This window comes from Ovis aries, chromosome 17 (genome assembly GCF_016772045.2).
Source record: "Ovis aries strain OAR_USU_Benz2616 breed Rambouillet chromosome 17, ARS-UI_Ramb_v3.0, whole genome shotgun sequence".
Classification (NCBI taxonomy): domain Eukaryota; kingdom Metazoa; phylum Chordata; class Mammalia; order Artiodactyla; family Bovidae; genus Ovis; species Ovis aries.
The window spans coordinates 3052327-3068685 of NC_056070.1; the positions used below are offsets into that span (position 1 = coordinate 3052327).

The window sequence follows — 16359 nt, forward strand, 5'->3', positions numbered from 1 at the left end:
GTCACACAGAGTCAGATGTGACTTAACAACTGAACAATAAGGTCTTAATAATATAAGATTTATATATTTTAATATATATAAATTTATATATTATATATTTATAAATTTATTAAAATCTCAAAGATTAATAAGAGCTCATTATTAGCAAAGGAGAAAGATATGTAGCCCTAACAAATGACATTTAAAGTAAGCCTTGAAAATGAACAGCAATTTGTCATTTGACAAAGATACTGTTTGTATCTTTGAGGAAAGATACCGTTGACAACAGGAGCATAATATAAAGGGGCTTGCCCTTTCCTGGCATGGTGAGAAATTCACTGTGACAAGAATGCAGATGTATGGTGAAAGGGGGCAGGGACAGAAGACAGTGCTGAGACCAAGTAACAAACCATTTTCACTCCCAGCTAAGAAGCCTGGATTTTAACATTTAGATAACAACCAGCTAACATTAAGTAGGAAAGTAACTTGGTCAGAATTTTCTATGTTTAGCACAATTTTCTATTTTTAGCACACTTAATATACTGTTATATTAATTTATTATAACAGTAACATCTTGAATATAGGTAGGTATGGGACAGAACTTATGGCAGGGAACCTGGATAAAAGGTAAGGTTGGCTATGATGAGGAGTTAAGAGAGTGATGGCATTGCCATGATAGAAATGAACATTTGCTTAGATGCAGAGATGAAAAAGATGGGCTTCAGATGAATGCTTCCATGAAAATCAGTGGCAATGACACTGCAAGAGGGAAGGAAGCCAGAGGGTCAGAGGGTTGTCCCAGGGCCGATGGAGAATACAAAGGGAAAGAAAATTTGAGTTGACATACTCATTTCCCAAGAAGTGGAAAGAAGAGAAATCCACTACTGTTTTAGTTCTGCTGTGACCATGTGTAAAACAAAAACCCAATTGAGGCCAGTAGGCCAAATTTCCAGGGGCAAATGCTGCTTGTTACCTCACTGTTTCCCTCAAAAAACAAATGGAGAAGACTTGACCGTGACTGTGCTCTTGGTCTCTCTGATCCACAAGTCTACCCCCCTGCAGAGCAGTGACTTTTCGTGAAGCAGAGTGGGACGCTGCACCTTCAGGGTGCCACTGTCAGCTCGTTAGCTGCTTGAGGTTGTGAATGCTGCTCTTTGCTCACAGGTTCGAAGCCTAGCTCAGTGACCATGTGGATTACAAAATAAGACAACATTAATTTACTGTAACATAAACTGGTTTAATGAATAAATCTTTTTGAGTTTTCTGTGATAGCTCTTACATAAAGAGAGGTTCAAAGTGAATTTTAAACACATGATTTTACTTAACCTCAATTTCTCTTCCTAATTTGAAATTTCTCACAATCCACTGGAATGGAAATTATGAACACTGACTGTCCACAATTATCCTTTTAGTTACTTCTTTGTACACAATGGAAATGACAAATATGAAAGAAAACCATATGCTGTTTTTAATGTCATTTGTCCTAAAAACTTTTTCTGAAAACTCACACCAACTACATTTTGATAGCTTTAGGGAGATATAAGGTATGAAAAAAAAAAATTCTGATAACATGATATACAAAAATGTTATTACATGTGGAAGAATAATACTCTGTGTGGGGGGTACTATTGCTCTGGGAAGTAAGGCCTGATCTTCATGGACATCTTCTTCATCGAGTACCAGGAGCCCTGCCAGTTCATCCACACCACTCCATCGTCTGTGCCGTGCTTTGCCATGTCCCAGGTGTACGCTCCACCCCAGTAGTATCTGCCATTGGGATTGGCTGCGTGACATCGGTTATACCACCATCCACCACCATCCTCTTTAGAACACTGCTTTGTGGGATCTGTAGTTTTCCTGAAAGGCAATTTGTTTGGAGTTATTACAATTGCAGTGCTCTCAAGTTAATTCTTTGCAAAGCCCACAGAGGAGTGCTGGGTGCAATATTCCTTCCCTCTGATTCTATATGGAAAGTCACAATAATGCACCAAGGGCTTTCTGTGCCCTATAGTGAGAAAGGGAGATAATTGGGCCCATGAGGCAAATTCACTATTCGTTACGTTATCCTGAAATGATAGCTTTCAGATCTCTTAGTGTTACAGATTCTTAGAAAACAAAATGGAGGTTTCAAAAGACACAGTCCATGATAGACATACAGAAATCTAAGTACTCACTACTTAGAAAGTAACTGGGCTCAAATTACAGTTGTATCTTTTATGGTTATGTAATGTTGGGTAAATTACTTAATCTTGCTACTCTTCATGTGTGAAATGAGGACAGCAGTGGCAGAAGTGTTTCAGACAGAGCTTAGTACAGTGCTGGCACACAGGAACTACCCAAGAAACAAGAGTCACTAATCATGTTTGCTGTCATTAATGACTGCAGGCAGCAACATGAGCCGGGGCACTGAAAGCAGGAGAGAAGCAGCAGCACATACCAGCCGTCGTTGTCTCTGTCGTACGTGCTGAAGAACATGCTGTTGTGGATGGTCATGGTCCGGTTTTCTCCAACCAGTTGAGAAGCCCCTTCTATGAGGGCATTGCCAGCTGTTCCTCTGTATTTGCTCACTGAGAGCTGATATTTGTTGGCCTCATTCTGTACAGTAAATCCTTCATAGATTGCCATCACCTTATCGCCTTTCCAGTCCTCCATTTCAATCAAAAGCTTTGTGGGTCCCATATTGGTAAGCTGGCTAATTTTGTCATTTCCAAGCCAATACTCACCTAAAGGAAAAAGAAAATAAAATCTCACCAAAAATAAAAACTTTGAAAGCAAAAACTGCCTTTCCCCTCTTACCATTAGCTCTTATGCTCCTTTTGTAAATTCTTCTTAACCTCCTAAAACTCCTAAAAGCAAACTACCAACACTATATTTTTTAAATGGAAAAAAATCTAAATAAAGAATGATCTTATTTTGTACTCCCAGTTGTTACCTGGTATACCACAGTATTTCTTCCCTTCTGCATTGGTTGCAATATTTCCAAATCCTTGTTTATATGGATCCCATTTCCTGCCAAAGTCAACACTACCATCTTGACGGTTCTGAATTACTGTCCATCCTTTGGTTGAAAGAAAAAAAATAACACATATTAACCAATAACAAATAGTGTGCCTTTGGGGGGCAATGTCTGCTTTCCTTGCCCATTTAATTTATGCCCACTGATATTTAGTGCCCTTAAATAGACATAACAAGGAAATGTGAAAGGAAAACGTGCAAACTCTTTGGAAACTGCAAGTGCTTTATCTTTTACCCAAAACTGTGAATCAGAAATATTTTATAACTTCTAAAATATCAGATTGAATTCCAAATCAAATGGCTCATTGTTAGTTTTGTTAAAGCTAGGTTTTATTTCCTGGCATTTTATGGTATCAAAATAATTTCAGCATAATAGTCAAAAGCTATCAAACACGTACCTCCTTTTTCTGTTTTCATATCACAGTATACTCTATATGGTTTGCTAGAATCCTCAGGCTGAATGAGGTACATTTCAGATGTTTCACCTCCATTCCTGATGATTTCCTCACATTCTGCAACCGTAAGAGAACAAGTTATATTTAGGGACTACAATATCATTACTTTGCATTTAGTCCCCAGGTTTGTAAGATAACTGATTACTAAAGAATGTTTTATTTTAGACATTTGAGGATAAATGTTACAGAGACTGAAGCTTCCTCTTACTAAAAATCACACTCGGTTTCAAGAAATCCAATCTTCCAAGGGAGTGAGAAAGCCCTTCTTCACCTTTTGTGTCCTGATATCCATAAACTCCCAGAACACATGTGATGGAGAAATCCCTACATCTATCCATGGTTCCCATCTATTCAAGCAAGTATGTACATTACACCCATTGTGCTACCAGCATCATTACGCTGCTTCCTACTCTTCAAAAGCTGGCAAGTGCGTTAGGTATACTGGGGATATCTTCATGATGTGCTGGGATGTACTTAGGATCTTTTGGGGAAAATCCACTGAACTCGTTTTAGTTCTCTTATTTTCAGAGAGTGTGAATTCTTTCGTAACCTTCTAGAAATATGTTTTAACTAGTTACCTTTGCCAGACACCACAGGAATATTGCAAGTCACAGTACATGGGGTGCGGCAGTATTCCATCTGAGTTGAGACATCCGATTCTAATTTTTGTATTTTGCTTCTCAAATCTTCCAGAATTGAACGGAGCACACGAAGCTTAGTTGGGATATTACTGTTCACAGTCTCATGTATATATAACTGGTGCTTTTCCAGATGTGAGGAGTACTCATTTACTACATTTTCATTATCTGGAAAAATGAAATTGTGTAGGAATGTTCAGCATTTTCTCTTGACAAAAAAACTAAATGTATTCAACTATGCAATCATGATTTTGATTTTGAGAATAAACTAGCCTCGGGCATTGGGCAGTCATGATATGTAGTTGCACTTAGGGAAAATTATTTAGTCCATGGCATACATAAATTAACATATAGTCTAGTCACTACACTAGTAATTTACTTTAGATTAAGGTAAAAATTAAGCCTAATGATATATTCAATAAGTTGTTTATTTATTTCTTTGATAAGGAAAAGAGGAGAAAGCAGTACTTAGGCCTTCTATCTCAGAAGTTCAACATCTTATAAAGTAGATACACTTAATTTACTTATCCATCGCACATAACTGCAGCAGAAATACAAAAGAAATATGCAAGAGAAATGCCATGATTCTTTGAAACAATGTCCAGATTTGGGTAGGCTATTCTCTGAGACACCTATGCCTGGTTCAGTCACTAGCTGATTCCTAACCACCAGACCAACAGCACTCAAAATTCAGATCTCAAATTTCAAACGATGGGATCATTATTTGCAATTCAACTGAAGATATCATAGACACATACATTTAAAATGTCAAAGGTTAAATCTATAAATGCTAAATTTTTACTCTGTGAATATATTATCTTCAGAGTCATAAGTTTCTTATTGAATAAAAATAAGGACTCACAGTAAAAATGTTCATAGAAAATCATCCTTGCTGATGCTAGACTTGGAGTTAGAGTTGAATAGTGCTTACATAACAAGCTGCAGGCAAAGATGCCTAAGTGAGGACCTTGGGGTAATCAGGCTCATACTGAACTACCCAGGCTCATCTAGTGACTTGGATCTTCTCAGAACTGTGCATTCCCATAGCACTCTGACAGTTTCAATTTTGTAATAGAATCAAACAGAAACCACAAGGATATCTACCTTTTACTTGATTCTGCCTTTGTTTCCATATGTTTTTTAGCTGAGTTATATATTCAAAGGTGGAAGAAGAGGTCTGGGAAACAGACTCCACATTATTACGTAAATCTTCTACACTCTTTCGGACTGGTCGTTCCTGTTTTACCAAAGTATCTTGCAACTGACATCCTGTAGGACACAACACACCCTATATACAAAGAAAATAGCCACCATAAGATGTAGGATTGAGGTATTTGCAAAACAAGCACATAGTGAAAATTCAATGATAACTTTCACCAATATAAAAACTTGCAATTTGATTTTCTTTATATAAGACTAGAAGTTCTAGACTCACCATTATAATTCTCTGAAGATTAAAAATAATCCTTACCATAGAACAAAGGTAATTAGGTATGAAAGTATTACCACCTGAACAAAGTGGGCAAGTACGAAGGAGAGGCAACATCCTGTCCTGATTTGTAATCTTGGTTGCAGATCAAAGGAAACTAGAAAAGCACCCTTAGCCCAAAGCCCAGTAAGTTTCTGTTCTGTATTTACATCCAAAAGAAGCAAGCAAAATGACAGTGATGGTAACGTGGGTCAGTGCTCATCAGGACGGCACATGAATGCGGCTTTCTCCACATGGGAGGCCCATGGCAGACAGAGCCACGTGTGCACCCACCAGGTCTGGGTCCGCGTGCAGGCAGCCATCAGCATCAGGGGGCTTTCTCTCCACTTTCTTCTGGCGCGCAGTTTCTGTGACGGGACGAGGCCGATAGCCACCTCCGCTGATGGGAGGGGGCACAGGTCTCAGGCTGGGGGCCTCTTCCCTCCTCTTGTCATAGGGCCGATGACCGCGGGCATCCAAAGGTAACTTCAGGGGGCCAGGCAGAAATAAAATGAAGAGTGTTGCAGAAAACTTGAGATGTAGTATCCCAACAGTCTCATTTTATAACTTAGGTTACTAAATGATGATTTCCTTAAGGATCATCAACTGACTAGCTATTGTTGGTAAATCAATAGGTTCCCCAGGTCTCTTCAATACGAGCAGAAATAAAAACAGTGCAAAGAGCTATTGTACCTGGAGGAGTTTTAAAAAGAGTCCTTAAAAAAAAGTTGCATCAGATAATGAATAGCAATGAACTCAGATTCCTGAAATCTATACATTAGAACACACAAAATACTATGAAATCTATACTGTCAGGATGAATAAACGTTCTCAAGCCACTTGGATTACTAAATTCCAGTAATTATTTATTACTTTTAATTTTTACGAATTGATTATTTCACTAGCTCTTAGTTAATAATACTTCAGTGGCAATATAGATGTATTAAAAACAAATGTATTTGTAATAAGACACCAATTGACTCTAACACGTTTGTAAAGGAATAAGGTATTCTGGAGCCAGACTACTTGGTCTCAAGTCCTGACCCACACCACTTTCTAGTTCTAAAGACTGAGGGTGAATTACTTTATCTCTAAAACAAAGGTAGTCATAGTATCTGCTATATAAGATGATTTTAAGTATTAAATGACTTATTGCATGTGCACCCTTAGAAGAGTGCCTGGCACATATTAATTTCTCATTATTATCTTTATTGCAATCACACATAACAGTAACAGATACTATAGTATAAATGGCTTTTCCACTATTAACTCCAATCTTGTCTTCTATTAACAAAATTGTCAAATCATTCTCATGAAGTTTCTTACATGACTGCTTTATCAAATGCCATGATTTCTCATTTAAAATAATTATTTCATTTAAATAATTCTTAGTTTATGTGCATTGCAATTAAATTATCTGCAAATTAAAAATATAACATTAAAAGATGGTGAAGTAGAAAATATGCAATACAATGCAAAAGTGCTGGCCTGGATTAACTTTCTTATCATCATATGGTCTTTGTCAGTAATTACACCTTTCAGGTATAGAAGGAAATGGCAACCCACTCCAGTATTCTAGCCTGGAGAATTCCATGGACAGAGGAGCCTGGCAGGCTATACAGCCCATGGGGTTGCAGAGTCAGACACGACTTAACAACTAAACCACCACCACCGCCACCACACCTTTCATTTTCAGGGTTTAATTAAAAATTAACAAAGGACTACATTTGTACCAGAGACTAAGCTCTCTAGCTATCTTGTGGGTCTAGAGGTCATTGAATGACTGTATTTGGAATTTTACTATCATTTATTCAGTAAGAGACAATACATTTAGTAGGAGAGTGCTAGGCTTTAAACCTGGGCAGATTGGTTCCAGATTCCCCTGCTTAACTTCTGAAATTAAACTACAGTATGTTATGTGTAATTGCAATAAAAATAATAATGTATGAAGATTTGTAGGAAATATATATTTTGAAGATATGGTCGTAGTCAAAGATGGTCTGTTCTAACAGAAATTTTATGAAATGTGATTCATCTGTTTATTACAAATAAAATTATAACAGAAGAAAAACACTTTCTTTTAGAGTATCATTAGAAAGGTAGCAATGGTGATCTAGCTTTACTAGAGAAAAGGAAATGAAAACTGTTTAAAAGAAATTATATGGATATTTAGGTTTATGAAGACCACTTATTGAAATAACTAAAACTAGAAAATCCAGTTGGAAGGATAAAAAAGTAAACTATCTCTGTAGATTAGTCAGCGAGAAGGAATGTAAAAGTGCTTAGCCTACTGCTTCATTAAAGTTGATTCTTACACATTCTTTACATTTTTCTTACCTAACTCAATTAACCATATAACTATCTTTTTATATGTCTATTTTGATAATTAAAAGGAGCTATATATTATTTCAGGAGCTATATATTAGGTTCCATTTAAATTCAACAAATGATCCAAAATGAATCATTTCATTTAATTACTTCATTCACTGTGTACTTTTATTTCTAGTGTGGCAGATACTGTGTTATATACAAGTAATTAGATTAGGAATCATCTGATAATAAAATTTAAATTCTTAAAAGTGTCATTTTTCTAAATGTATTTTTGTATTTTGACATCTCCAAGCCAGTAGGAGTGATACTTGAGGCAAAACTATTCTATGAATGAATAAACTAAATGGAGTGCTATATTTCATAACCATTAACAATAACAATATATAAATTTTTCAGTAAAAAAACAATTTTTAATCTTATATCACAGAATGTGACCTGTTTTACTTTTAGATTTAGTTCACAATTTTCATTTACCAATAGCCAAGAACCTCAGGAGCTATATATTACCTTCCTTCACCAAAGAGCTACCCAGCAATTACAGCTTTTTTCTTTTAAAATACTGCTCTTTTATTTTATAGTCTGTGAAATTTTCAAGTTTTCAACTAAATGAAAATCATACTACTCAGGACAACAACAATCAGGAAAAGCACATCTTACCTTAGCTCTGTTATCGTCTACCTGTGAAAATAAAGATGATAAACCAGAAAATGAGAAATCATTATTTTGTTTTTATGTAAGAAATACTATACAACATTCTTTAACTAAAATAGGTCCTAGAAATTAACAATTCAATTTCATGACTAAAATCAATGCGAATTTCGTTAAAATAAATATTCAGGTAAGATTATGATTTGGTTATATTTTATATTAATAGTATTAGTAAGAATATAATAATATGTAAAAGTCACCTCATCATAGTCAAGATATCCGGCCTGAACTATACAAGCACACAGAAGTAGCAGTAATAGATGTTTCATGGTTTTAAATTTGTGGAAGTTCCAAGAAATCATCCTTTGCTTTGGACTTAACTGAGAGATCTTCAATCCTATATATACCTGAATCCTGTGTTAGCTATCCCTTTTCAAGTGGTTACCTTCCTTAGTTAACATTTAATTTTTTGGTTTACTTGTTGACTGAGCCATTTTATCCCTTAAGCAACATCTTCCCAGCAAGACTTATTTACTTGTCATACAATCGTTCTCTGTTGGCCAAGTTTTAGTAATACCAAAGTTCCTTAGTTCATTTAATTGGACAACATGATGGGAAATAGGGAAATTCCTAAAAGAGCTGTGTATTACATTTCCTGTGAAATAACGTGGATGCTACACAGGCTCCCAAAGAAAGTGTGAAGAAAAAAATACTTTTAATCTGAGCACAAAATATTGGACCTACTTCCAAGCACCCACTAACACTGTGAATTCACTAAACGCTTACCATAAATGTTGTTTGGAGGTAATCCTGTAATTTAGTTTTTGAAAAGGCCACTTAACTCAAGAATTACAGTACCATATGTTCATCTTATCTTTCAGACATTAATCAGAATAGCAAAATTAATATTCATGCCTTATGCTACGATAGACAAACATCAAAAAGAAAATGTAGTTGTTTTTTGCTCTAACCAGTTTTCATATTTTGTTCTTTATTGATACATTAAAACTTTCAAATAATTGTAAACTGTATTAAAATGATTAGTAGATTACAGATTCCTAAATGAAAATCATTATTATGGTGACTGGATAGATATTTAAAATTTATTTTTATATTATCTTTAAAACAATTATTTTAACATTAGTGAAGCCTTCATTTAAAGTGAAAAGAAAGTGAAAGTCTCTCAGTCGTGTTCGATCTATCAGGGAAGCCTTCATTTACCTATTTTAAATATAAGTTCAGACACTAAATGTGTCCCATTTCCTTTCATGATTTCCTATACGCTAACAAATGCATCTCTCTTATCTTTTCATTTTTTTGCAGTCTTACAAGAATCAAGAGGAAAATCAACAGCATAAATCCTAGCAAGTGTGCTGCTTTACAGCATTTTCTGGACTTTTTGGTATGGAAAGTGAAACCTTTGTCATTCAATTTTAAGTGATTTTATTAAAAAGACCCAGGTTTGGATTTGAAGAGTATGTTTTAAATAATGCTTGGAAATGGACTGCTGATAATGGAATGAGACACACTAAATTTCTTTCTTCTCTGGATAGCTTAAGCTGCATTCCTAAATCTTTTAAACTCAGATTTATAGAATCAAAGTATTAAGTTTAAAATAAGAAAAACAGTTGAATGAATTATTCCAAATTTACATCTCATTCATTGGGTTTCCCTGGTGGCTCAGATGGTAAAGAATCCACCTTCAACACCAGGGACCTGGGTTCGAGCCCTGTGTTGGGAAGATCCCCTGGCATGAGAAGGGCACGGCAACTCACTCCAGTATTCTTGCTTGGAGAATCCCCATGGACAGAGGAGCCTGGTGTGCTGCAGTCCATAGGGTCACAAAGAGTTGTACATGACTGAGAGACATTCTTAGAAGAATACACACTCTGAGGAAATCAGATGTATGTATCTGCATGTTAATTAGAGTAAGATGCAATAATACTTTCCTTCAAAATATAACTGACAAAAAGACCATTTTAACCATCTGGACAGGGTTTTAATGATGTCAGACTTTTACTGATTTAAAACAACTATGTTAAGAAAACTAAAAATTTTTTTTTGAGGTAACATTATCACATTATTACTTCACTTTCAAACACTGACATTACATCAACTAGCAGTAGAACAATTATTTAATTTCCAGAGGTCTGTTAATTTTTAAAATTCCTTCTAGTATATCACAGTATCTTGTACAACATTAAAGTGAAAATTCGTTTACAGTCTCACTTTTCTGTTCTGTTCTGACAGGCATTCTCACCATCATCACCAGGAAAGTGAAGGAAGCTACTAAAATTTACATTCCATAAGACTGAGACTGAACACTCATTCCACAAATAGCTCTTGAGGGCTTTCTATGTGACAAGCAGTGTAATAGAAGATGAGGATACACTGGTGAATAAGAAAGACATAGTAGGCATTTGATTAAAAAAATCATAGAATGAATGAGTGAACTATCTTTTCATTGAAACAGGCCTCAAATGCCAAGTTCTAATAATCACTTTTTTACTTGAAGTTCTAAAAATGATGAAACTGAGGCTCAGAGGTTAAGTAAAGAACTCAAGGTGTACTGGTACCAGGATTTGATCCATGTCTGTCTAATTAGACAGTTCACACTCTGTGCCCATTACAACATATTGCCCAACAAAACGCAAACATGGTAAAGAGATGGCCCAGGTTTGCTGTTGTTGAATTGGCTAGCCATTTTTTCTTGAAACTATAGTGTCTCAGACTCCCATCCTTATTTTCTCTTACATTTTCACTGTACTATGCGAGTGTGGGTTGGATATTCATATCTGTGTGAGAGGCATGACTGATGGAGTGGTAATAACTATGAGTTTAAGCCTAGTTATTGCTAGAGTTTTCATAGTTTTATACAGCTATACTAACACTCTAAAGTGTGTAATATTACACAGTAAATTACTATAGTTTCAATGAGAAGAAATACATTTGCAGAGATTCTGCTTACTAAAATACTTCTTTAAAAAAAAAAAACGTTGATGCCATTGGTGGAGGAGGAAGGGAGTACTATTTGTGCAGTTATACTTTTAGATCAATAGTGCAGGGTTCTTTGTAGTAGCTGATCCCCTTATGTAAGTCAAGGGCAGTAAATCAGTGACAGAGAAAACAGAAATAATCCACCCTGCCCAGCAGCTCTCTGGCAAGAAGGGTGGACTTGCCGGCACCGATAGTCAATGAATTTGTCCTTGATACTTTTACAATTCAAGTCAGGCTCAGTAACAGCACACAAGGCAATCTGCATACATCAAATGTTTATAGAGCACCTACCTTGTGCTAGAGGCCAAGGATACTTTGGTCACCAAAATGGACAAGCACCCTGTCCTCATGAAGCTTTGTATTTAGAAAGGAAAGGAAAGTCGCTCAATCGTGTCCGACTCTCATGGACTGTAGCCTACCAGGCTCCTCTGTCCATGGGATTTTCCAGGCAATGGTACTGGAGTGGATTGCCATTTCCGTCTCCAGTGGATCTTCCTGACCCAGGGATCGAACCCATGTCTCCCGCATTGTAGACAGACACTTCACCGTCTGAACCACTAGGGAAGTCCTTGTGTTTCAAGGGGTAGACAAAAATTAAAAAAAAAAACAACTGCTTATATGTGCTGAACTTGAAACCTTGTGCCAAAGCAGGGGAAATGTGGAGGTTTGGGAACAGTAACTTACAGACCCAAACCTTCTCCCCAGGGAAAAATGACTTCAAAAGGCTTTTGGACTTGAAACTTGTCGTTTGAGTTACTATATAGTTATATCAGACACCTGGCACATAATCAGTTCAGTTCAGCCGCTCAGTTGTGTCCGACTCTTTGCAAACCCATGAATCACAGCATGCCAGGCCTCCCTGTCCATCACCAACTCCTGGAGTTTATGCAAACTCATGTCCATCAAGTCGGTGATACCTTCCAGCCATCTCATCCTCTGTCGTCCCCTTCTCCTCTGGGCCCCAATCCCTCTGAGCATCAGGGTCATTTCGGAAGAGTCAAGTCTTCACATGATAGGTTTTGACAAATAATAATATACATTGAACTAGTTTGTGAACATAGAATGAGTGAATAGTTGAATGAACAAAATTAAATACTGATTATCTTTGTTTAAACTATTCTCCAAGCCGGGCTTCAGCAATATATGAACCATGAACTTCCAGATGTTCAAGCTGGTTTTAGAAAAGGCAGAGGAATCAGAGATCAAATTGCCAACATCCGCTGGATTGTCAAAAAAGCAAGAGTTCCAGAAAAAACATCTATTTCTGCTTTTATTGACTATGCCAAAGCCTTTGACTGTGTGGACCACAATACACTGTGGAAAATTCTGAAAGAGATGGGAATACCAGACCACCTGACCTGCCTCTTGAGAAACCTGTATGCAGGACAGGAAGCAACAGTTAGAACTGGACGTGAAACAACAGACTGGTTCCAAATAGGAAGAGGAGTACGTCAAGGCTGTATATTGTCACCTTGCTTATTTAATTTCTATGCAGAGTACATCATGAGAAACACTGGGCTGGAAGAAGCACAGGCTGGAATCAAGATTGCAGGGAGAAATATCAATAACCTCAGATATGCAGATGACACTACCCTTACGGAGGAAAGTGAAGAGGACCTAACGAGCCTCTTGATGAAAGTGAAAGAGGAGAGTGAAAAAGTTGGCTTAAAAATCAACATTCAGAAAATGAAGATCATGGCATCTGGTCCCATCACTTCATGGGAAGTAGATGGGGAAACAGTGGAAACAGTGTCAGAATTTATTTTTCTGGGCTCCAAAATCACTGCAGATGGTGACTGCAGCCTTGAAATTAAAAGACGCTTACTCCTTGGAAGGTAAGTTATGACCAACCTAGATAGCATATTCAAAAACAGAGACATTACTTTGCCAACAAAGGTCCATCTAGTCAAGGCTATGGTTTTTCCAGTAGTCATGTATCAGTGTGAGAAATGGACTGTGAATAAAGCTGAGCGCTGAAGAATTGATGCTTTTGAACTGTGGTGTTGGAGAAGACTCTTGAGAGTCCCTTGGACTGCAAGGAGATGCAACCAGTCCATCCTAAAGGAGATCAGTCCTGGGTGTTCTTTGGAAGGAATGATGCTAAAGCTGAAGCTGCAATATTTTGGCCACCTTATGCGAAGATTTGATTCATTGGCAAAGACCCTGATGCTGGGAGGGATTGGGAGCAGGAGGAGAAGGGGACGACAGAGGTTGAGATGGCTGGAAGGCATCACCGACTCAATCGACATGAGTTGCGTAAACTCCGGGAGTTGGTGTTGGACAGGGAGGCCTGGCGTGCTGCGATTCATGGGGTCACAAAGAGTTGGACATGACTGAGTGACTGAACTGAACAGAACTGAATGTCCTTTTAAATAGTAACACCCCCCCCCATTATCTTTCAGTAAGTTAGGCTGAAATGGCTTCTGGGGTCTGCTGAACTATTTCAAAGGGAAAGTTAAGATCAACTGATTGTAATCAACCTGGCTTTATTTTTTTTTTTTAAGAAAAGCATAAATTGTGCATTAAAAAGAGAAGCTGTGTTTTCAAACAACTCAATAAATCACTTAAAGTTTTATATATTAAGTATATATAAAAGTATCAGCACTAAAACTCTAGAAAATGAAAAAAAATTACTTGGAGTATTTTATAACATTAACAATTTTTTTCATTATTTAATAACAATGTCTTGAATTAATTAATAGTATTTTCAAACTTCACTGGTGGTGCAGTCAATAGGAATCTGCCTGTCAATCCAGGGGACACAGTTTTGATCCCTGATCCAGGAAGACTGCACATGCACAGAGCAACTAAGCCTGTGGGCCATACCTTCTGAGCCTGAGCCCTAGAGCCTGAGTGCTGCAGCTACTGAAGCCGGCATGCCTGAGAGCCTGTGCTCTGCACCGAGAGAACCTGGTGCACTGAAGAGCCGCCCCACACACCACATCTAGAGCAAGCCCATGCAAAGCAACGAAGACACAGTGCAGCCAAAAATAAACAAAAATTAACAGTATTTCCTGTAAAATGTGCCCAAGATTAGATCAATGATAACAGACATTTATAAATTTGAATCTTCATAAGATATATTTTCATTAATTAAAATCTTTTTATGCCTTTTCATTTTTCTCATGTCTTGAATATTTTTTCATTTATCATTGCTATAAATGAGATCTTTCCCCCATCATATGTTTTAGCTGCATATATACAAGTTACTGACTTTTAATATAGAATAAAGGGATCTCCTATATTGGTGAATTAAAAACAAAAAAGAGCTCAACTAATAAAGGGATACTTCCCTTAAAATTTGTACTATAGGTTTCATCCAAACAGACTTAATAGTATCCATTAATAAAGTATTCACCATGAGCACTTTTGCAAACAATCCTTCTACATTTATGAAGAGCAGCACTGACCTCTACTGCTCAAGTAAGGCAGCTCTGGGTATCAGCCAGGACAGGGGTGGTTTTTTTGTTTTGATTTTTATTGGAGTACAACGTTGTGTAAGTTTCAGGTGTACATCAAAGTGAATCGGTTATTTATACACATATGTCCATTCTTTTTAGATTATTTTTCCCATATAGGCCGTTACAGAGTATTGAGTAGAGTTCCCTGTGCTCTACAGTAGGTCCTTCTTAGTTATCTATTTTACTTCCTGGTAACCATAAGTCTATTTTCTCCATCTGTAACTCTATTTCTATTTTGTAGGTAAGTTCATTTGTACCGTTTGTTTGATTCCACATATAAGTGACAGCACATATTTGTGTTTCTCTATCTGACATCACTCGGTACAATCTCTTCACCCAGGCAATCACTAGGTCCATCTATGTTGCTCCAAATGGCATTATTTTGTTCTTTCTTATGGCTAATATTCCATTGTATATATGTACCATGTCTTCTTCAAATATGTTGCCATAGATATATTAGAATCTTGTTTTCTTTTCTGTAATTTTATTGCCCTGTAAAATCATTTTTTAATATAATTACTTATATCTATAGGTAAGTTATACTCTGATTTATTTTCCAAATATATATTTTATATTACAGCATTTCCTTGCAAGGGCTGCTATTAGTGACCACTGTTATCGAAAGTCAGTTCTTTAGGCCAAGTGAAGTGTTAGTCGCTCAGTTCAGTTCAGTCACTCAGTCATGTCCGACTCTCTGCGCCCCCATGAATCACAGCATGCCAGGCCTCCCTGTCCATCACCATCTCCCGGAGTTCACTCAGACTCACGTCCATCGAGTCAGTGATGCCATCCAGCCATCTCATCCTCTGTCGTCCCCTTCTTCTCCTGATCCCAATCCCTCCCAGCACCAGAGTCTTTTCCAATGAGTCAACTCCTGGCATGAGGAGGCCAAAGTACTGGAGTTTCAGCTTTAGCATCATTCCTTCCAAAGAAATCCCAGGGCTGATCTCCTTCAGAATGGACTGGTTGGATCTCCTTGCAGTCCAAGGGACTCTCAAGAGTCTTCTCCAAAACCACAGTTCAAAAGCATCAATTCTTCGGCACTCAGCCTTCTTCATAGTCCAACTCTCACATCCATACATGACCACTGGGAGAACCATAGCCTTGATTAGCCGGACCTTAGTCAGCAAAGTAATGTCTTTGTTTTTGAATATGCTATCTAGGTTGGTCATAGCTTTTCTTCCAAGGAGTAAGCGTCTTTTAATTTCATGGCTGCAGTCACCATCTGCAGTGATTTTGGAGTCCAAAAAAATTAAGCCTGACACTGTTTCCCCATCTATTTCCCATGAAGTGATGGGACCGGATGCCATGATCTTCATTTTCTGAATGTTGAGCTTTAAGCCAACTTTTTCACTCTCCTCTTTCAC

At 37.2% G+C, this 16359-nt stretch overlaps 1 protein-coding gene across 1 annotated transcript; it reads right to left on the minus strand.

Annotated features, from left to right (window-relative positions):
• Window positions 1–1195: 1195 nt before the first annotated feature.
• Window positions 1196–8906, minus strand: FGB (fibrinogen beta chain). The gene is made up of 9 exons (XM_004017184.4): window positions 8795–8906; window positions 8544–8564; window positions 5850–6041; window positions 5192–5375; window positions 4028–4255; window positions 3393–3506; window positions 2912–3037; window positions 2417–2702; window positions 1196–1836 (listed from the first exon to the last, which is right to left on the minus strand). The coding sequence occupies exons 1-9, from the start codon at window positions 8894–8896 to the stop codon at window positions 1605–1607; spliced, it is 1485 nt and encodes a 494-aa protein (XP_004017233.2). The 5' UTR covers window positions 8897–8906; the 3' UTR covers window positions 1196–1604.
• Between the last annotated feature and the right edge of the window lie 7453 nt (window positions 8907–16359).